Source organism: Balaenoptera acutorostrata, chromosome 9 (assembly GCF_949987535.1).
Source record: "Balaenoptera acutorostrata chromosome 9, mBalAcu1.1, whole genome shotgun sequence".
Lineage (NCBI taxonomy): Eukaryota > Metazoa > Chordata > Mammalia > Artiodactyla > Balaenopteridae > Balaenoptera > Balaenoptera acutorostrata.
The window spans coordinates 26,274,581-26,297,085 of NC_080072.1; the positions used below are offsets into that span (position 1 = coordinate 26,274,581).

Consider the following 22,505-nt stretch of genomic DNA (forward strand, 5'->3'; position numbering starts at 1 on the left):
TTACTGAGCCTGCGCGTCTGGAGCCTGTGCTCCACAACGGGAGAGGCCGCGATAGTGAGAGGCCCGCGCACCGCGATGAAGAGTGGCCCCCGCTTGCCACAACTAGAGAAAGCCCGCGCACAGAAACGAAGACCCAACACAGCTATAAATAAATAATAAATAAATAAAATTTAAAAAAAAATGTTATGTGAGTACAGCAGGTTCGTGGGAATATTTAAAGCATAATTTGTCCCTAAAGATAAAAGCACGGGACAATGCTACAGAAAAGGGCCACAGTGAAATTGAGGAAGTATCCTACAACATCACCACATCATCACAGTAAATGCCACCAAGCATCCACCCTGTATCTATTTGTGTTTTATTTGCATTGCTGGTGTGAACTTCAGTAAATCAGGCTGGAAAGGGGGATTTCATTTCTTTATGTTTGAACTGGCATGGGGAGAACCTTCCCATGTGAAGCAGAAAATGCTCTTAAACGAAACATTTTCTTTTTTGGGGAATCTTTATTAAAGCTCAAAGACAAATAATTTACAACTAGAATCACTGCCCTCTGGTGTTGCTTATCAAATAATAAGTGAGTCTTCATCTCACTGGGAAGGCAAAGAAAGAATAAACTGCAACTGTTTTTGAGCTAATATTTCTGACCAATCCTCAAGGGCCCCTGCTAAGAAAGTAGTGATTCATCTGCCAAGCTCTCTGATCCTTGACCTCCTCCTGCCCCACCTGCCCCACGACCACTAGGAGGCAAGGCGTGATTAGATTCTGAAACCCGGCTGTGAAATCTTGGTGTCTTAAAGGAAGGTGCACCCTTAATGGTTTATGGAGGTTCTTTCTTCTAAATGACTGAAGGTATAAATACATAATGTTCTCACCTTGAACTCATTTTTAACTCTTTCCTGGAAAACACTCTTTCTAAGGTGACATTGGTTTGGGTTCAGAAGTTTAAGTATCTGTATTTAGTTGAGAGAATGCCAAATTGTTTTGCTTTCAAAATCCTAGCTCTCACATCTATCTTTCCCACTTATATTTAAACATCACCTTGAAACAGACTCTAAAACTGCCTACAGTTATAGTAACTAATGAGGCCATTGAGCTATAAGGACCTCCCCCCCACCCACCCCCAGCCATGTTGCTAGTGGAATAGTGTCTTTTCCTTTTAAAGTTCTTATCTTCACAAAAAAGTAGAAAATTAGAAGCTACATATGCAACAAACCTGGTGGAAAACAAGAAGAGTTTTAGAATGATAGCCTGGTACATGAACATTTATTAATTAACCTCAGTAACCCTAACCTCTAGAGTGGATACTAAGCCATAAAAACAACTTCTGATTATTCCATACCAAGAGAATAATCTATTCTCAGAGGCTACATTCACACAATCAAGTACTTTTTGCAAGCTGACAATGTGATGGAACTACACCTTCTAGTTTTTCCACAATTCCATTCAACGTTATTTCCTTCCTTCTTCCCTTCCTTCCTTCCTTTCTTCCTTCTCTCCCTCCCTCCTTCCTTCCCTCCTTCCTCCCTTCCTTCCTTCCTTTCTTCCTTCTCTCCCTCCCTCCTTCCTTCCCTCCTTCTGTTCATCTTCTAATCCAATAAAATATGCTATTGATATTTTTGGTGAACTCCAACCTAGTATTGTGATTAAGTGGAGCCCTTTGATAAAAAAAAGGACAAGTTCCATTGAAGGTCCAGCCTAGAATTCTGATGTGCTTCAGCATCCGTTGAATTTTACATTAAACGAGTTGGTCCTCTCATTTCTATTTGAAATTTTCAAAGTGAAACCTCACTGAACGAGAACGTTTGGTCAAAGAGAAGTGACCAAGTGACCAAGAAGTCTGAAAATTCACTGGGTTTACTTCTGGCAAAAATAAAATGCAACGAAGCACTGTAAACTTGGAGAAAGGATGGCTTTTTAATAAAACAAACACGTTAAAACCTCAACCTGGTACAGTAACTGCATTTTATTCATGCACCCAGCTGTTGTTATTTGTGAACCTGATATTTAAATAATCAAAGTGACCTAAACAGAACGAGAAGGCAGGTAGAGAGGGTGGGAAAACAAGAACAGGAAGGTCAGTGGGAACATTTAGGGAAGTCAATGCCTCACCAGCCGGGTTGGGGAGTGATGGGGTCTGAAACTGACCCCACCCCCTCCTCTTCTACAGATTAAATGCAGGGCACGGGGAAAGGCATCATCTTGTCAATGGGTATTTGCTGACAGAGGAGTCTGTATATTGCATATTTTTAAGCAAGAAAAAGGGCACAGAACAGTAGGTACATCGATCCCATTGCACAAAATAAAATAAAGCAATACAACAAAAAACATGTGTTGAAACATGTGAAGATACATGTGTGTTGTCATATGCATAGTAAAAAAGTCTGAGAGAGACACACACTGAGTTATTCAAGGCCATTTGAGGACTGGGGTGGGTGATGGGGTTTCTGGGGGAGGATGGACTTTGACTCGACTTTATACATTTCCGGGAAGAATATAAAGGAAGGAGGGAAGGAGGGGTGTGATGGGAGAAGGAGGAGCAGGAGGGCATCTCGGTCAGAGGCAATGGCAGTCACCGCAGTTGGTTAAAACAACCTTCCCCTATGGCTTTACTGCATTGTCTCTGGGTTGCCTCACTCCCTCTGCCCACCTGCCTTAGCATCTCACTCTGGGAGGAAAGAGGAGAAAGTGGCTAAGTTCACATCTCCCTTTATAAGCCACAGCTCCTGTGGCCCGCTGTGAGCTGCCTTGGCAGACTGCCGATGGGCAGAATTTCTGGTGGTCCCGGGTAGGGTGATATTCCAGGAAAACCCCACAGGTCACACCCTGATTCTGGTGTGGAAAGCACAGTCTCTGTGTGGCATGGGGGGATCAGGAAAAGAAAAAATGTAAGAATCAAATCAGTTTGACAGTTTAAAGAAATACTTTATATAATGGTTGGAAATGGTGCCATTCTTTCTTTTTTTGGTCAGAAAAAAGAAAGAAGTAAGTGACGTTCGAAAACAAAAGAATATTCTGGCACTAGTTTCAAGGGAGAGTCCTGAACCACACTTCATCAAATTCCTGTAAAAGGGAAGCACAGCTAACCAGAGTGCCAGATTGTTTGCCTTTCCACCCAGCATTTCTGTAGGACTCCACCTACAACCCTTTGAGATCCACAAGGAATTTTCCCTGATCTGAGTGGCAGCACCGGTTCCTTGAATCTGGGCTTTAGTAAGCCAGCATCACACACAGAAGGACTGGGTGGAGATGAGGCTCAGAACAAAAGTGGGATCAGGAGGAGGGAGGCTGCAGGACGATGTCTAAGAGGTGAGATCTACAGGTGGTCCCACAGCACACTAAGGCAGCTCTGACAACTTGTAAATAACCCCCAACACCAATCCTTTACAGGTGGTGAAAAGATCTGCACGTGGGAGAAACTAAATGGTTATGTTTGCCTGGAGAATAAAGACAAGCCCAGGCTGATTTTTATGATGACAGATTTATTACTGTCTTGATTTTCCTGGGAGAGGTGGATTTGTAATATCTGGGCTCACTGGCACAGACTGAAGCCCTGAAACTTACCAAGCGAGTCAGGGCAAGAAAATGAGGGGACTCTCCAAGACAAGCAGCGCTTCAGAAACCTGCCACCCTCGTGGACCTGGTGCTACAAATCAAGGCAATTCACCCCCAAATGAGAAAAATCTCTAAGCAAACATCAGCTCAATTTGTATAGGGTTTTTCTCAGGCCCTGCATAATTCCATAAGCACAGAGGGCAGAGGAAGTGAAACAGAGTAATTCAGGGAAGGGCGTAAGGCACTACCTCAAGAGGTAGGTAGGACCTTTGCAGGACACAGTAGAGAGAAGAGTGGGCGGTGGTTTAAGGCACACTGGTGTGCGAGCCTGTGCACGTGCGTGCGCGCACGTGTGCGCTGGGCTCGGGGGTGCTGCTTGGCAGGGAAGGCTTCTCACCATTTCTCTTCCATGCCTCCTCCTTTGTCACTTTCTGCTGTGCCATTACATTCTGGGGTGAGCGCCTCCCCGAGCTGGGCTTCCCTGATTCGTTGCTGATGACAGAGCCATTCTCACTGGGCGACCTGCTGGAGGTAACCATAGCAACAGGGAGACGGTAAGTTTCAACTAGAGCAGCCTCCTCTCAAGGTTATTTCATTCGCACAGTTTGTGTCTGCAGCCTTTCATTCCGGTTTTATCCACAAAGAAGACACGATACAGGAAAAGGAAAAAAACAAACCCAACACTACAGCATGGGTTAAGGAGCTGGCTGTTGTGAAGTGTGTTTACCAGTGCTGAGCTCTACAGAGAAGTTCAATGAGCGCAGCCCTCCATTCCCATCTCTTTTTTCATGAGCCCCCAGTGACTAGGGACAAGGCAGTGATGGCGTTTGTAAGCGTGCCCTCTTTTTAAAACGCGGCGCTTTGGATAGTGTTGCAGAGTGTTTGATTCACATGGCATCTTGAGGGACATGCATAAAACATGGTTCTCTTCGGCTGGTCTCTTTACAGAATATAGCCTGACTCCTAAAGATCAAGTCACTCAAGCTAACTGGCAACCACTTACATTTGAATCTACTAATTTGAGCTATTCATTCATTCAGGAAAGATTTTATGTGCACCTCCTCTGTGCTGGGATTTGTGTCAGGTATACAGGTGTATAGAGATATGAAGACACCACCCATGTTCTCCAAAAGCTCCCCATAACAAGCACCTACCATGTGCCAAGGACTGTGCTGAATGCTTTCAAACTGTTAATGCATCCTTATGACAACCCACTGATGCGGTGATTGTCACCTTTGTTAGCAAGTGAGGAATTTCAGGAGGCTAGGTGTTTTGTCCAGGACAGAGTTGGGAGTGGCGAATCAGCCCTGGAAGCCAGGGCTCCCCCTCTGGGTAGGAGCTTTCGCCACAGGCCAGAGCCCCTTCCCTTTCTGTCTCCTACAATGTCCCAGATGAGGCAGGCCTTACACAGGGCAAGCCACAGGGCCTTCTCGCCTTCCATCAGGGCCACTCACTGGTGTTCTGGAACCTGTGGGAAAATGGGCTCTTGGGAACCCCTGCTAAGGCTCGTGCTCCTTGGATCACATCAGCCTGTGGGTGGGCTGAGCTAAAGACCCACTGCCTTCCCCTCTGTGGGAGACAATCAGGAAGCAGCTATGCAGAGGTTCACCAAATCCCTTGTTGTTCTGATGTCAATTGTCCAAATTTAGCACCTACTGGCATCTGGCCCCTACAATGGAAAATTGACTGGAATAAAATGCAGCCCTTCAGAAGACCTCCATAGACATTTCTCCAAAGAAGACATACAGATAGCCAAGAGGCACATGAAAAGCTGCTCAACATCACTAATTATTAGAGAAATGCAAATCAAAACTACAATGAGGTGTCACCTCACACGGGTCAGAATGGCCATTGTCAGAAAATCTACAAACAACAAATGCTGGAGAGGGTGTGGAGAAAAGGGAACCCTCTTGCACTGTTGGTGGGAATGTAAATTGATACAGCCACTATGGAGAACAGTATGGAGGTTCCTTAAAAAACTAAAAATAGAATTACCATGTGACCCAGCAATCCCATTACTGGGCATATACCCAGAGAAAACCATAATTCAAAAAGACACATGTACCCCAATGTTCATTGCAGCACTGTCTGCAATAGCCAGGACATGGAAACAACTTAAATGCCCATCGACAGACGAATGGCTAAAGAAGATGTGGTACATATATACAATGGAATATTACTCAGCCATAAAAAGGAACAAAATTGGGTCATTTGTAGAGACATGGATGGACCTAGAGACTGTCATACAGAGTGAAGTAAGTCAGAAAGAGAAAAACAAATATCGTATATTAACGCATATATGTGGAATCTAGAAAAATGATAGATGAACCAGTTTGCAACGCAGAAATAGAGACACAGATGTAGAGAACAAACGTATGGACACCAAGGGGGGAAAGCGGGGGTGGTGGTGGTGGGATGAACTGGGAGATTGGGATTGACATATATACACTAATATGTATAAAATAGACAACTAATAAGAACCTGCTGTATAAAAAATAATAATAAAAATTTTTAAAAAATGCAGCCCTTGACCCATAAGTAAGCAGCTTCTTAAGTGGAAGCTGGGTATCCTGGTGGATGCTCCTCTTCCTCCTCCTCCCATCCCCCTCTCATCCTCTGGGAATTTGGGATTCTCAGTCCTGTACACTTTCGTGCACTTTAGCACCGTAAAAACCACGCACAATGAAAGTGCCCGCTCACAACCCTGGGATAAGGCAGAGTCGGCCACGAGCGTTCCGCAGAGCACCGCCAGGGCCACGGGAGATGCTCCCCGCCAAGGATGCACAGACAAGCATGAGTCTGGGAGATGTCAATTACTATACTCCCTCTTTGGATATTCCTACAGCACGTCAGCATATCAAAGGCTCTCATCAGTCCTGTCAGAAAGAGACTCATCTTGTTGTGTTTAATTCAGCACTTCCCAGTTTATTTGGCCACAATCTCTTTCACTATAAAAGGAATACAAAGAATGTAGTTCAGGAAAATATGAATGAGGCATTAACTATTTGATCACTGAGTGCTGGGTGTGCAAACACACACACACCTTTGGATCATTTTCAGAACCTCACAGTTAATGATCCCTACTCTTCCAACTGGCTTCATTGGCACAAAGAGGCTTTCACTGAGGTCCAGAAGGAAAGGCTCCTTGCAACCTATTTCACATGCACAAAATATTTAATGGTTTTTGTAGCATTTGCATACCCTTTCCTTCATTTGATCCTGAAATGATTTTCTGGCTATTACTCTTGCTCCGAGGAAAGGTATGAATGAGCACATTTCTGGAGGGGAAAAAAAACCCCAACTCAGCTTTATTCTTTGCATCAGCTTATAGACTTATATTTACATGGACCTGTCAACTCAGAATTCCTGGTCAAAAACAGAGAGTGAGATATATGTATGTGTGTGTGTGTGTGTGTGTCCACTCATGACAGTAACAAAAATGTCTTTGAAAGTAAGTGTCACCTGAGAGGTTGCAGTTTAAGTCTATTGAACTCAGTAGTCCCCATTCTGAGTATGGGTGTACATGGATCCTGGAAGAACAATCTTGGGGGTGGGGATTAATCAATTGCTGAACAATCATGACCAATCACTGCACTGAAGTACCCACTGTGAATGGCTGTTGCTTCTCTATCCTTGCTCATTAATCCCAGTCATGGAACAACAAATCAGCCATCACCAAAAGCCTATATAAGGAAAAGGACCTGAAACATCATCTGGTTGTCTGCAAGTGGCTGAATCTTCATTTTTCCTTCAGTTTTAAAACTAATTTTTAAAAGATATCTTAATGACCACCAGATCACTGGCTTCCCCTATTTTTCACCTGCAAAACTTTTTGGACCATCTAATGGCCCCATTCTGAAGGGTCATGCAGTCCTGCTCTAGCAGGAATGAGGAAACTGAAGTGGCAAGTTGGGGAAGCTAGAAACATAGATGCGTGATGGGCTTGCTCTTGGATGTGGCATCCTAAAATCTTCCCATATGATCAGAGAGTCCTGTGATCAACTGAACTTGAACAGAGGTGAAGTTTCTCCCACAGCTATGGCAATGATATAGCCAGTCTTTAACAAAATTATATCGTTATGGTAAAATTATGAAGCAAATGGAGAAATCATTCAATAGGGTAGGCATTGTTTTCTTTATTTGTATTTGTTTCATACGCTAATATTTCTTAATAAAAATCTGAGGTTAAGTATTTAAATTTGATTAGCAAGAGTAGACTCCTTGCAAATTCAAGAAAAAAAATAGCTTGTTCTAAAACAATTTTTTTAAAAGAAATCTTTGCACAACTTAAACCACTCAACTAGAATGGGTAGAAAAGTTTCTATTCCTCCTGGCAGTGCAGTGCTATGTTAATATTCTAATTTTAGTAATTCTATTTATTTCTTTTCAGTGTCCTCTAAATAGGTGATAAATTGTTAACATGCCTTTATGGTACTTGGCAAAGATCATAATGAGAATAATTACTATAGATAATACTACTTGCCAGTCAACTCAGATAAATCATCCATTGCTTCTCTGTATGTTTCAACTTCATGCTGGGGTGGACTGTTGCAGTTAAGGTCCCAATTTGTTCACACTTCCCAGTATCCAAGCTTAGGGTAGTCCCCTCCCACACTGACTCTGGACTTGACTATGTGTTTTGCTTTGGCCAACAGGACAGTAGCAAACATGATACAAGCAAAGACTTGAAGCTTGTTTGGGGCTTCTTTTCTTACTGCTCTTGGAACCCTGTAACCACCTTGTGAGAAAGTCAGGGCTAGCCTGCTGGAGGGTTCAAGACCACATGTCAAGAGGTCCCAGTTACCTGGCCACCCCAGACAAGGCTGTCATCAACAAGCCAGCCCAGCAGACCTTCCAGCTGACTAAAGATGCATGCATCTCAGCCAAGATGCATGCAGGCATCTCAGCCCAGCTGCGATCAGCCAAGCCTAGTTCAGACTAGAAGAACTACCCAGCTGAGCTCAGCCTAAACTGCTGACCCACCAAAAATCATGAGCTAAATAAATGGTTGTTGATTTAAGCTGATAAGCTTTGGAGTGGTTTGTTACAGGGCAACAGATAATTAATCCACATGCCCTCAACATTCTTTCCCACACAAGCGGAAATCCATCCCTGTTTCTTTGCACCTCTTTCTTAAGTACCAAGATCTCCTAGAGAAAAGCACAGAGCCTTGCTGCTTGACTCCAATGCGAAATTTATATATTTGATACAAACAATCCTTCCTTCCTCCTGCAATGACTCCCTTCTCTTGGCTTCTCAGATTCCACTCTTGCTTCGCTCTCCTTGTGCCTTTCTTACTGATGCTTTTCAGACTCTTTTGCTGATCCGTCTTCATTATCTGGACCTCTAATCATTGCAATGTCCCAGGGGTCAGTTCTTTGATTTCTTCTCTAACTACACTCTCCTAGGTGCCCATCTAGTCTCAGAGCTTTTTATAACCAAACGCTGACAGCTCCTACATTTATATTTCTACTCTGGACCTCTCCTCTGAACTCCAGACTCATATGGTTAACTGAGCTCTCAACATCTCCACTTGCATGTCTCATGAGCATCTCAAACTTAACATACCCACATCCATACTCTTGATCGTCCCCTACGAACTTCTCCTCCAGTCTTCCCCAGTACAATAAATGGCAAATTCATCCCTCTCTATTTCCATACCCCACAACAATCTATCAGCAAATCTTGTCAGCTCTTCCTTCTAAACATCTCTAGGACCCAATCACTTCTTCCACCTCCACGCCCTGGTCCACACCACCATCTCTCACCTGGACTCTTGCAATAGCTTCCTAATGGGTCTCTCTGCTTCTGCTCTGCTTCTCTACAGTCTATTTCCACACGGCAGCCATAGTGAACCTTTAAAATTGCAAGTCACATCCCATCACTGTTCTTCTCAAAACCTTCCAATGACTTCTGATCTTTATTCATAACAAAATCTCACGTCCTGACTTTGGTCTATAAAGCCTGACATGCTCAACCTCAGGTAGCTCCTCTGGCCCACCTGCTACCACTTCCCCCCTAGTTCATATCAGCCTCTTTGGCCTTCGTGCTCTTCCTTAAGCAAGTCAAGAAGTTCCCTCCCCTGGGCTTTGCACACACTGTTCCATCTGCTTGGAAAGTTTTTCTGCTAGATAACCTCAAGGCTTACACATCATTTCAATCAGGTCTTCCTCAAATGTCACTTTATCAGAGAGGCTTTCCCCAACTTCCTGCTAAAATAGCCTCATGTTCCCCTCTCCAACTCTGCATTCCCTTACCATGCTTTGGTTTTCTTCTTTGTACTCATCACCACCCAACCTACTATATTTCTATTTCTCTATTTGTTTATTGTCTATCTCTCCCTACCAAACTGTAAGCACCACGGGAGTAGGAACTTTGTCTTGTTTGCTGCAGTATCCCTAGTGCCTAGTAGACAGCAAGCAATCGATAAATATGTTAGGTGAAGGGAGGGAAGGAGGGAGAGAGGATGTAGCTTTTCCAGCCGCCACTGTGGTCCCAGGCAAGGTTGGCAATGGGAGCTGGTTTAGCCAGACAACAGGGCTGGCCAGAGAGTTCATTACCTCTTTGTGAGCCTATTGCAAAGTCCTAACAAGCTCCTGCCCTCTAGCCTAACCTCTCCTATCTATCATCCACATTGCCGCTGGAGTAGTCTTTCTAAGATACAGGCTGGACATCACTGTCTTCCTGAAGAGCTTTCAGTGCCTTACCAGTGTCTAGAGAATGAAGGTCAAACTCCTTAGGCTGGCAGTTAAGACCCTCCACAGTTTTCATCTATCTTCTGGTTTCATCTTTCACAATATCCCAAGCACTGTGAGCTCTAAGCCCCAGGGACACTCATTATTAAATGAACATGGGTGTCCATATCTCTCCTGGCTCTGCCAGCCTGGACGCCTTTATCTCTTCCCACCTATGGGCATCCCATTTGCCCTTCAAGGCTTGGCTACAACATAACCTCCTCCACGACGTTTTCCCTCATCAGAATTAAATTCTTCCTCCTCTCTTTTCCCCAGGACTTGGTTCAGACTCCACTGTGGGCACCTGCCCATCACGTTTGGTATTCCAGCAATTTCTTTCTGTCTTTCCATCATGAGATGCTCGGGGTCAGGAATCAATCTTAAACCTTTTTGTAGTCCTCCCAATGCCTGTCAAAGTGCTCTGTTCATAGTAAAAACTCAATAAATGGTTTTTGAACTAAAATCATAAGCTCTATAGAGAAATTGCCAGATAAAATACAACTATCCTGAACCAAAGGCACTGCTCTTAAGATAAATTAAAAATATGTGTGACATCAGTGCCAAATTTGTTAGAATAAATATAAGAGCTAAACCTCTTCCGTTGTGGTTGATCAGCCATCTAAAACCTTACAATGAGTGGCTCATGAGAAGCAGGTATTGTGATTCTTGTCGTCTCCCTTAGTCTCCTTCTCAAATATTCAAAACAAGCACGAAGGGGAATTTTTAAAGAGAACAGAGGAATTAACTTGAGGGATTCAGCTGTTCTCCCCATCAATTATTTCTCTTGTTGACACAGAGAGGCGGAAGCTGGCCCCGTGCCTACCTCTTTCTGGTTTCGATGGATTTGGCCGTCTTGATAGTGCTTCCATCCTGAGGGGCTTCCCTTTCCTGAGAGGCAAGAGCATCTCTAACGGGCAGTGGGAGGACCACCGTTTCCTGAGTCACGGGGATGACCTCTTCGTCCGCCCCTTGCTGGCCCAGGTGCTGCTTGGCATAATCAAAGCCCTGCACAGGCTGCAAAGAGGAAACAGATTTGCAGTCACGTTTCTGGCAAAGCAAGACGCTCACAGCAGCTTTAAGAGAAGACAGGTGGGAAAGTGCATGTGATGGGACCATACTTTGCTTTCTGATGAACAAGAGTTAACGTAAATCTCCATCATAATTTCTGTCTCTGCAAAATCAAAATCCGTGTTAATTCCACCTAGCTACAGAATCTCTATAGATAAGACTCAGAAAAATGACTAGTATAAACAAGATGCAAATATGTGTGTGAGAACAAATACTTTCAAGGATTTTAGACCACTTATTTTAAGTCACAGGATACTGTTGATTAGAAGCTCTTAATTGCTACATTAAACAGGTCCCGCATCTTCTCCTACCTAGGCATATTTTGTCATCCCTTAAATCCTGTGTAATAGCAGGTGTGTGGCTTTGCCAAGTCACTTGAACTCTGGACCCCAGCTGTCTCATCTGAGAAATGAAGATAATCATATCTGCTTTACCTCCACCACCCTTGAGTATTAAAGGGGATCACAGATCTGAAAACAGAGGGAGGAGATGTGCTACCACATGCGAGGCAGTACAATTATTAATAATAAAATGGAATTTATGGAATCACTCTTTAATCCAGGCCTCTCCCTTAAGCAGGCTGGCTCTCCTATAATTCATTACTGAAAAATTAGCAAGGCTTTTGTTGTACAATGTCTGAAATCCCAAGTGAATAGGGCAGCTGTGAGCAAAACCCAGCAGACATTTATTAGTGGGGTAATGAAAAAACCAAGAAGCATATTTAAACAATCCCTGTGAGTGCCTCTGTTCTGCAAAACAGCACAACACAGATGTGAGGCAGGACGACGGGGAGGTTAAGATCAGCAGCTCCAAAAGCAGACAGCCTGGATTCAAATCCTGGCTCTGACACGTATTAGCTGGGTGACCTTGGGCAAGTTACTGAAATCCTCTGCACATGTTTCCTCACCTGTAAAATGGAGAGAATAACAGTGCGAGCAGGATCAAATGTGTATGCCTGTGAGAGTGATATTTAACCACCCTCAAAGGGATGCTGTGTAGAATAGGTAAGTAAATTCAAGCCCAGCATTTAGCTAAGTACCTGACACACAGTAAGTGCTCAATCAATATTAGTTAATACTGCTTTCCTGCCTACTCAATCATAGGCCAGGTGAAATGGACATCCGTGGATTCTCCTTAAGAAAATTTGGGATGCAACTTAACCTCTATTGTTTGGGTTCTATCAGAACTTGATACGATCAGAAGCTCCTCTTTCAAGGCAGGTTACTTAGCTAAAAATTGTAACAGGAAGTCTCCAGCCAGATTTAATGGTCTAAGACCGTGGCCCAACCCATCAAATAGTGTCTCAGAATAGGATGGAGTTTTATTGCTAAATCCAGCAAAGCTTCCTTATTTCAAGCTGTCTGTAGTATAGCCATGGACAGTTCCCTGGATAACACACTCTGGGAGGTGTGGTCACTGGTCCCTCTCCTCTGAGACGCTCACACTCTGACCCACGTGGTAACCACTAAAATTCTGTGCTAAGATCTGGGAATGTGCTTCTGAAATAGTGTTTGTTCATTTCCCTCCCCTCCCTTGGTGGTACATGAAATACAAAGGAGCCTTCAGATGATGCGCTGATGTTCCTAGAATACTGACTCACCTGCTTCAACAATTGATCACCAATTGAATTCAACTGAAATGTTTCTGGAAGCTGACCTTTTCTCTCCAGGTCCACTGTTGTACTGACCCTGCCCTGGTCTTGTTACTTCCATTCTCTCCTTTCCAGGCCCACCCTTGACAAGCCTCCAAAGTTATCTCCCTCAGAACCATGTCAGGTCATCATCACTCCCTCATTATAAACGCTCCATGGCACCCAAACCCTTTGGCAAGGCACTCAAGACCCTTCACATTCTGTCTGAACCCATGTGCCCAGCCTCATCTCCTGTTGGTCCCTTTTCTGCCATACCCCCATTCTCCCATTATCCTATTCAGTTTTGTTCCATCTCTAGTTTTTGAGCACTAGCTTGTGTCAGGGACTGCGCTTGGTGCTGGAAACATAAAGGTGAATAATACCTGGCCCCCGACCCTCAAGGAGCTCACAGTTTCAGCTTCACTTGATATTACTGGTACAGTATCGAATATGGTACATAAATTATGTCATTTCATCCTCACTGCAGTTCAAGGAGGTAGGTATTGTTATGGGTCCCCATTTTAAAGATGAAGAAACTGAGGTTGAAAGGTTCAGCAACTTCCCCAGGCTCACACAGCTGGTCTATGGTAGAGCTGGGATTTGAACCCAGTACTATATGACCCAGAGCCAGAACACCCAACCACTGCTTGATGGTTCTTCGCACGGCCTCTCCTCTCCTTCTGCAGCCTGCCATCTTGGTTGGGCATCTTCTACCACACTTGGCCTGGCTCCTATGTTGAGACTCCTGGCCTGTGTGTGAGGTATTGGGAGTCTGCACTGGCGGCTAAGATGACCTAAGAACCTAGTGAGGAGGACGAGCTGACTCTGGCTTGCCCCCCTCATCCTCACTCTCTCTGAACTTGGCCTCTCACCCTTCACACAGGGCTGAAGTTACCCGCTAGATACTTCAGGGGACTGGGCTGATGGTGGGTGAGCAGGGAGACATTAAGGAATGACAAGCTTAAAAGGTGGCCCTTGTTATTAGGTTAATAATAACAATCCCTGTACATGTTCAGTACTTACAGCCTGCAAAACACTGACACCTCATTTCAGTCTCACAACAACCACATGGGGAAAGCAGGGCAAACAGCACAGTCTTCACTTTATAGGTAAGAAAACAAAAGCTCAGAGAGGTTCGGTGACTTGCCCAAGATCACACAGCTAAGTGGTGAAAGACTCAAGACTAGTACCTTACTCTTCTGACTGACAGGATAGTGGTCTTTCAACCTCCAACTTGAAAATCACCTGAGATTAACTAATTGCCCACGGGACACACACTAGTGACCCCTAACACCGTTAATACAACATCATGAAACATTTATAGTTGCTTTAATGAGTTTTGTAAAATTATCAAATCAAAATAATCTCCAACAATTTCAAAGGTAAACATGTTACCCGGATCTTTTAAGAAGAAAGCATGTGTAATAATAAACATTAACTTATATATAATATTTATTCTGTACCAGGTACACTCAAAGTAATTCACATAACTCACTTAATCCTCACAACAACCTGTAAGTGAATACTGTTATCACCCCCATTTCACAGATGGGAAAACTGAGGCACAAAGAGGTTAAGTATGGTCATATAGATACTATGTGAGAAACAGGAGACAGCTGGGCATCTTTAGGGGGTGACTAAAGCAGACCCACCCCAAGCAGAAGGTCATACCAACCAGTGCAGGCCCTCCAAGCTCACTCTGCACCTGGATATGGCCCTAACAACTTTCTCTTAAGGTGGCCTGTCCCAGGGGATCATGTTCTCTTCAGTTGAAGGGAAAACCTGGGAAAAGGCTATGAATCCAATGACAAAGAGGAGGGAAAAGTGAACTAGGAAGAAAGGAGGTGACAAAGGCATGACGCCTGGCCCTCCTCCTGCGCTGATCATTTTCTCAACCTTCTACCTGCCGAAGCCCGGATGACAGCAACGGTAATAGGGTTACATCTGTGGTACCTTGTCTCTGCAGAAGGGTGTGTGCGTGCACGGCTGGGCCTTGGCTCATGGGACAGCCACACTCATCTCCTCTTAGGATGTTAAGTCTATTAGTGAGGCCCAGCAAGGATCCCCAGCCATGTCCTCTGGCCCTGCAGCCCGCATCCTTACAGACACAGTGGTGTCCCTGGAGACTAGGAGACCACCCTCCCGGTCTCTGGATTGGCGGCGAAAGCTAACTTTTTCATCCCGCCTGGTCCCTTGGCGTTAAATGAATTCTGCTCACACACAAACGTTGTGAGAAGTGATGCAGGCGGCTCTCTCCTCTTGCAAACACTGCAGTGTCCCCGGGTTGCAACGGGCGGGACTGCGGTAAGAAAGAGGCAGTTCCAGCCCGCTGGTTTCCCGTGATAAAGGGCTCTGGAAATCAAGTGCGTAGCCCAGTCTCATCGAGGGAGAAAACAACCACCGTCACCCCACACAAATGAACTCAAACATCTCAGGGAACATAAATTTGCTTGATTTTCCACAGCAGCCGGGTATCTGTTGAAGCACAATGCACCGGGAAGGGACATAAAAGGGGCTATGAAAACCCACAAACATGAATCTGTTCCAGCCTCAGACAGCTTTCCAGCCAGAAGATATGCTGAAATCATGTGCTGCCCAACTCATCTCGGCAAATTAATAAAATTTTGGCTTCATCTAGCACACAAAGATGGCATTTACAACCTCAGTATGGCATGTTTTGCATTCCTGGACTCAGCTGCAATTAGATTCTGGTAATTACTGTTATGTCTGCAAGGCTCAGATTGTAACCAAGCTAAGATGGAAATGAAATACCCCTTCTTGGAATAGTTTCATTTTTCACTGCTTGGGTAATTACCAACATCATGCTGCGTCCAGGCAGCGGGTGGCTTTATGTCAACAGACACAGAACAACATTCTTTAGGGTTGGGCTCTTCACTAGACAGTGTCTCAGCAAGCCGCAGCTTCTCAACAGGTGACTCGGTTTAATAAACAATCAAATTCATTTGATTTCTTTTGCTGAAGCAAGGTATGATCATCCAGGAAGAACTAGACATGGCTGACTCCCAGCAAGGACAATCACCACGTCATGCATTCCAGTGGATGTGAAATTCCATCTGCTGTTTCATTCCTGCACAGGTAGACAAAGCTCAGATGTTCAGGGCTGGAAGAGGATTTTACCCACCAAATCTCAGAGTTCAGGAAGGGGTATAAAGTAGATAGAGCCCAAAGACTCAGATATGGGCCTGAGTACCTCCCCCACTGCTGTGGAATAAGTCCCACAGTCTCTCTTTCCTTTGGATTTCTCTGCAGTAAAATGAAAATAATAAATGCTGCCCTGACTACAACCTACCTCACAGGGCTACAGTGATGAGCAAACAAGGTGACAGACCTAGGATAGCCAAGGATATTGTAAGGCATTATTTAAACACTGGGTATTACAGGTCGTTATAGTCCCTTCGGGGACTATTGTGAAGGGAGCTACGTGACTGGAGAATTAGCCTTTGGAATTTCCTCAGTTCATTCTCCAGTCTCTGGAGATGGGTGGTACGGCCCTATGGAGGCTGTGGAAAGCGGACGGGGCTCCCGGCCGGCCCTCAGCGGAGCCACTGAACTGGGGGTTGATGGCTGCCCGGCCAAGGCTCTGCAGCTCGCCCGTCATGCAGCCTTTGAAGATCAGCCACTCCGGCCAGCGGAAGAAGGAAAGTTTTGAGGGTCTGATGTACCCCAAAGGGCCCTGAGTCAGGAGCCAAGAGACCTGGTTCTACTACCAGTTCTGCTACTGACTAACTGTGCCATTGTGAAGAAGTCACTTCTCTGTAAAAGGGAGGGTGTCAGATCAGGTGACCTCTGAGGCCCCTTTCAGGTCTAGCTAGCAGCTCGTTTTCTGTGCCTCTGTTTCCTCATCTGTAAAATAATGTTCTTCCTCAAAGGGGTGCTGGGAAGATTAGGGGTTGCTGGTATATGCAAAGCCCTGAGAAGCATTTAAGGCAAAGAGTGAGCATTAGATGAGCATTAGCTATCGTGTCCTCATTATAAAAATAAAGGTGGCACAAGAATGCAGATATTCTAAAGAATACTGAACTGTACGCTTATAAGTGACTAAGATGGTAAATTTTATGTTATGTATATTTTACCACAATTTTTAAAACATTCAAATAAGTAAATAAAGGGTCTCCTTCAACATGAGGACTCATGAGGATGCTTCTGAAGGTACTTGCAAAGACCTCAAGGGCCAAGAGAGAAAAGGCAGGGGGAGCCCCAAGGGGCCAGGGCTCCTGCCCCTGTCCTCACAGCTTCCATCTCGTACCTTTGCTCTCTGTGGCAGGTTCATCACGGTGTCCGGCTTGAAGTCGTTCTTGTTCTTCCGGCAGAGCACGGCAGTGATGATGATAATGATGACCGTGACCACGGCAATGGGCGCCAGCACCGCGGCGATGATCCACAGGTTGTTGGGCGGGTTCTTCACCACGGCTGCGGGGAAGAGTGGGGGAAGCACGTGACAAGGAGCTCAGGGAAGGGGAAAGCAACCAGGAGATAAATGCCCTCCAGTCCCAAGTCGTGAGATGGTTGAGAGGGTTTGGGCTCGGAAAGGCTCCTGCCTTGGCAAGCTACTCAAAGTCACTGAGACTCAGTGTCCTTATCTGTAAAATGGGGCTATCACGTTGCAAAGCATCAGAGAGGCAAGGTACATGTGGTGCTTTGGTGTGGCCCCTAGTAGGTGCTCAAGAAATGCGAGCCTTCACTATGATTAAGAGGAGGAAGAGGAAGATGGATTGGTATCAAGTTTCCCCACTGGTCATGTCCGTGAGTCAAAAGAGAAGAGAGAAGCAATCTGAGGATTAGTACAGTGGGGCAGTCAGGCGGCAAAGGCCACGGAGAGATGACTCTAAATATTGTAATTAAGTCACCCGCTGAGTGAGCAACGAATAAAACATACCTGAGTGGACGGATCTGCCCTGCCCCCGGATGGCTGGCTGGGGAGGCATGGAAATGCCTTGTCTAATCAAAACAATCCGCTATTCTCAGAGCCAGAGTGAAATAAAGTAACGAAAGTGACTGTCAGTAGGAAGAATGTGTTATTAGAACAGTAGGTGCCTCAAGGAGGGTGGGGCTGGCATTAATTAACTTGCAAAGGGCAACAGGTTGATGGTCATGCTCTACATCATGATAGGGGTTAGGGTCACACAGGTGTATACACTTGTCAAAACATCAAATGGTATAGTTAAGAGCTGTTCATTTCACTGTATGTTAATTTTATCTAAAACATCACAAACAAATACGGAACTCTAGGCAATGATATGCATACTGAAGTGTTTTGGGTTGAAGCCTACTGATGTTTGCAACTTACTTTGAAATACATCAAAAAAATATGATGGATTAACAGATGAATGGAAAAATAGATGAACAGAGATGTGATTATTAAAATATAGTAAAACGCTAATTGTGGAGTCGAGGTGGTAGCAACATAAGTGTTCACTGTACAATTCTTTCAACTTTTTAGTAAGCTGGGTTAGGAAAATGTAAGAAAACGAAAAAGTCTTTGATGTGAGATGAATGAGTCCTCCCCCCATGATCCCAGGTGGGGAAGCTTTGGAAACACCTCAGTCCAATCAAAAGGACTGGAGTAAAGAAAACAGTAACCAAAATAATTGTTTATAGGAATAAAGAGTTATTGGAAGAGAGTGGGGTCTGCAAAAAATCTAGAAAAAGAGAACCAAAGATTTATCCACTCCAGGGGAGGGTACCCCGACCAGCAGACATGGGTAACCTGGCTGGATGGCAGGTCTATCTGGTGGGCAAGATGGTGGCAGCTGGCTGTTTCAGCTTGGTGATACTGTTAATACCACACAAGCTCTCTTCTCTCCCACTCCCTAGATGATCTCATGGACTCAAGGCTTAAAACCCATCTGTGCTGTTGGGTTTATGTCTCTAACCAGGACCGCTACTCTGAACTCCAGATTCCTGTATCCAACCATCAGCTCAAATCTCCAGTTGGATACTTAAGAAATGTCTCTAATATATCCAGAGCCCAACTCTCAATCCCCCCACCCCCCAACCAAACCTGTTCTTCTTGTGGTATTTTCCACTCCAACAAATGGCAACTCCTTCCTTCCAGTTGCTCAGATCAATAACTTTGCCATCAATGTTGACCTGTCTCTTTTACTCTCACCCAATATCTTATTGAGCAACAAACCCTGTCATCTCCATCTTCAAAATACATCACTTCTTTCTATTGCTATAGGCCAAGCTACCAACATCTCTCACCTGAATTACTGCAATGGGCTCCTCCCTTGTCCTCTATAGTCATTTGCAAGACAGAAGCTGGAGTGATCCTTTAAAAATTCAGATCACAACATTCTTCTGCTCAAACCCTCCAGAGGCTCCAACCCCACTCGGAGTAAGAGCCAGGGTCCTTATAATTTCTATAAGACCCTAAGTGATCTGCCTGACCAACCATCTAGTTACTTCTCTGCCCTTACAGCTCCTCCTTCAACTCACTCTGCTCCAGACTACCTCCCTCCTACTGTTCCTCAAACATGCAGGACATGCTCCTGCCTCAGGGCCTTTGCACCAGCTTATTTTTCTACCTAGAACGCTCTTCACCTAGATATCCACATGGCTCCCTCCCTCCCTCCTTCAGGGCTCTGAACAAGTGTCACCATATCTGTGAGGGCTTCCCTGTACTCTCTATAAAATATCAGTAACAATCCCTGCCCTTAGCACTCTCCATCCCCCTCTTCCTACTTAATTTTTCTCTAAATCAGTGCTTCTCAAACTTTAATGTGCATGCCCATCACCTGGGAATCTTGCTCAAATGTGGATTCTGATTCTGTGGGTTGGGATGGGTCCCCCTGTAATACGTTCTTTGGGACACAAGTCCACCATCTTCTCAGTCTACTGGCTTTCCAAATAAAGTCACTATTCCTGGCCCCAATAACTTATCTCTCGATTTATCGGCCTGTCATGTGGTGAGCAGTACAAACTTGGACTCGGTAACATGCCTAATAAGCTCCCCGGGGGTACCCATGCAGCAGGCCCCCAGGCCACACTTGGAATGGTGAGGCTCTAAAGTACATATCACCATCTGCCATGATACATATGTATTTGCTCACCATCTGTCACTCCCTGCCTCTCCATTAGGAGGTACACCCTAAGAGAGCAGGGAGGTTTTTTGTGTCGTTTGCTGCATTCCCCAGGGCCTAGAACAGTGCCTTGCACATAGTAGGTGCTCAATTAAAAGTTGAATGAATGTGTAACTGAATTACCATTATTCCTGTTGCAATTTGGCTCCCCATACAGATTTCCACAAAGGATACAGTAACAGCCAGTTAAAGAAATCCCCTCTCCTTGGTAGTTCTAATCCATATTTTAAACTAAATACTTTCAATCTGGTTTATATATCAATCTCTTATAAGTCTGGTTAGCATAAGTTGGTCCTCCTGATCCTGCTTAATTCTGGGGGCTACTAAACCCACGAAGCTGAGGACTGGACTCTGGAATACAAAGACCCCACCAGTAAGTGCCACATGGTGAGGACCTACCTGAGGAGCCAGCTGGTCTTTCTCTGACTTCGACCACCCCCTGACTTCAACTGGCACCTCATTAGCCAAGATCTACCTCTCCTCAGGCAGCACTTGGCTTGGTAGTACTATTAGTACAAAAGAACTTCTTTTCCACAGTTTTTGTCAATCAGTGATTAATCACATTATTAACTTCTGAAAACAGCTCATTAGATAATGTGCTCCTGTTGACATTAAACATGTAATTGCTGCTGCTTTTAGTAATTCAGTATTTATATGTGAGTTTTAGGCCATTAACATTTTTTAAAGCTCAGTGCTTCTGTGAAAAATATCAATATGCCTCTTTTCGGCTATGTTGTTCTATCCTGATGGAGAAAAATGTATAGTGTATCAGAACATGATACCCTATATATATTTATATATGTATATAATTTTTTTCATTAGCAAGAATGAAATATTTACATGTGTTCTGCTTTTACTCAGCTTTATTGTTTTGATGGAGGTGTGCCTTCTTGATGCAGTATGGAAAATCCTTTCACCTCTATTTAAATGGGGAGAGAACAAATTTATGCTATGTACATTAATAAATTCATTTAACAGTCAAAGCGATAGTAAAGTTAGGTCAACTGAAGTCATCCAAACCCAGTATATTCATTGGCATAATGATCTAAAACTACAAAGTCATGTACAGAGGTGAAAAGGAACAAATGGTTATTTAACTTACAAGAATGTCAGAGGAAGGATAGGAAAATGAGACAACACATTCTTGAGCTTCTACCATGTGTTAGGCATTGGGATACACTCTTTGTCAAGATTCTCATACCCATTTTTCAGATGAAGAAACTGAGCCCCGGAAAGGTTAGATTTTTTTTTTTACCAAAATATTCATTTCTCTGAAATATACAATTTAAGTCAGTTCTGAGTTAACACACATGAATGGAAGTGTGTGCATGTGTGCGTGTGCATGCACACACACACACACACACACAAAGTATTTGTCAGAGGGAATGAAGTCAAAGGGTCCACATAACCTAAACTCAGAATGAATTATTCTCATGTGGAGCAAATGTTGAAAGGAGAAGGAATCCATTCAAAAAAGCTCCCCGCTCGTTTCTGTGGCTGTCAAAACATCAGAGTTCATGACTGCTGTGAATGGACGCAGGGGAGGGTCTAGCCCAGGGCCCAGCAGCTGGTGAGAGCTCAGGCCCATCCTGCCCCTGCCCACACACTCCCGTGGCTCTCACCCCACTTGGGTGCAGCCCATGGGGCTCCACTGATCGTGGCCCCTATTCTGCACCTCTGACCTCACCGCTGCTGCTCTCCTCCATTGGGACCTCCTCGCTGGCTCTCAAACCCTCCCCCCTCTGCCTGGAATCTTGTCCCGGGTATCCTCAGGTGGTCACTCAAAGGTTACTTCCTCAATATCCTCTTCTCAACCCCCCAACAATTTAAAATCACAGCCATTATCTCCTCGGCATCCCCTAGCCCCTTCTGTGCTTAATTTTTCTCCATGGCACTTATTAGCATCTAACATATTATTCAGTTATTTTGTCTGTTTAACCTGCCCGCTCAGGAATGTAAGGTCCGTGAGGGCAGAGGTTTTGCCTGCTTTGCTCACAGCTGTGTCTCCAGTGCCTAGAACAGTGCCAGACACATAACAGGTGCTCAAAAAATATTTGTTGAAGGAATGGATGAGAGTTCCCTTCACCAAAGGGTCAGTCTATGGCTTTCTTTAAGTGATATTTTTTTTGAGATAAGTTTCTGATGGCCATGTAAGGTAAACCAATTCCTGCCCTGGACTGCTTCTGCATGGGGAGAAGTTTCCCTACTCCATCAGCTGGATAACCTCTCTGAGGGGCCTCTCACTCCAGATCCTGCAAAGGGAGTGGATGCAAACCTCCATCGGGAATGCAGTTGCTTCTTTAGAAGTCATTGCTGCCCCAGTACCCAGAGATGACATGGGTAGAGTGGGCATCATATATTCCACTGCAGGGCACTGCACATTGGCCCTAGACCTAGCGATTTAGAAGACACTGGAAC

The 22,505-nt window shown here is 44.6% G+C and overlaps 1 protein-coding gene across 1 annotated transcript in view; it reads right to left on the reverse strand.

The window, feature by feature from the left end:
• KIAA1549L (KIAA1549 like) overlaps positions 1–22,505 on the reverse strand; it is a 137,478-nt gene that overhangs the window by 77,910 nt on the left and 37,063 nt on the right. Inside the window, exons 11-13 of the mRNA XM_057553246.1 lie at positions 17,252–17,415; positions 11,110–11,300; positions 3,950–4,077 (exon numbers count right to left, since the gene is read on the reverse strand). Of these exons, the coding sequence (XP_057409229.1) occupies positions 3,950–4,077; positions 11,110–11,300; positions 17,252–17,415 (483 nt within the window). The remainder of the gene's footprint in view (positions 1–3,949; positions 4,078–11,109; positions 11,301–17,251; positions 17,416–22,505) is intronic.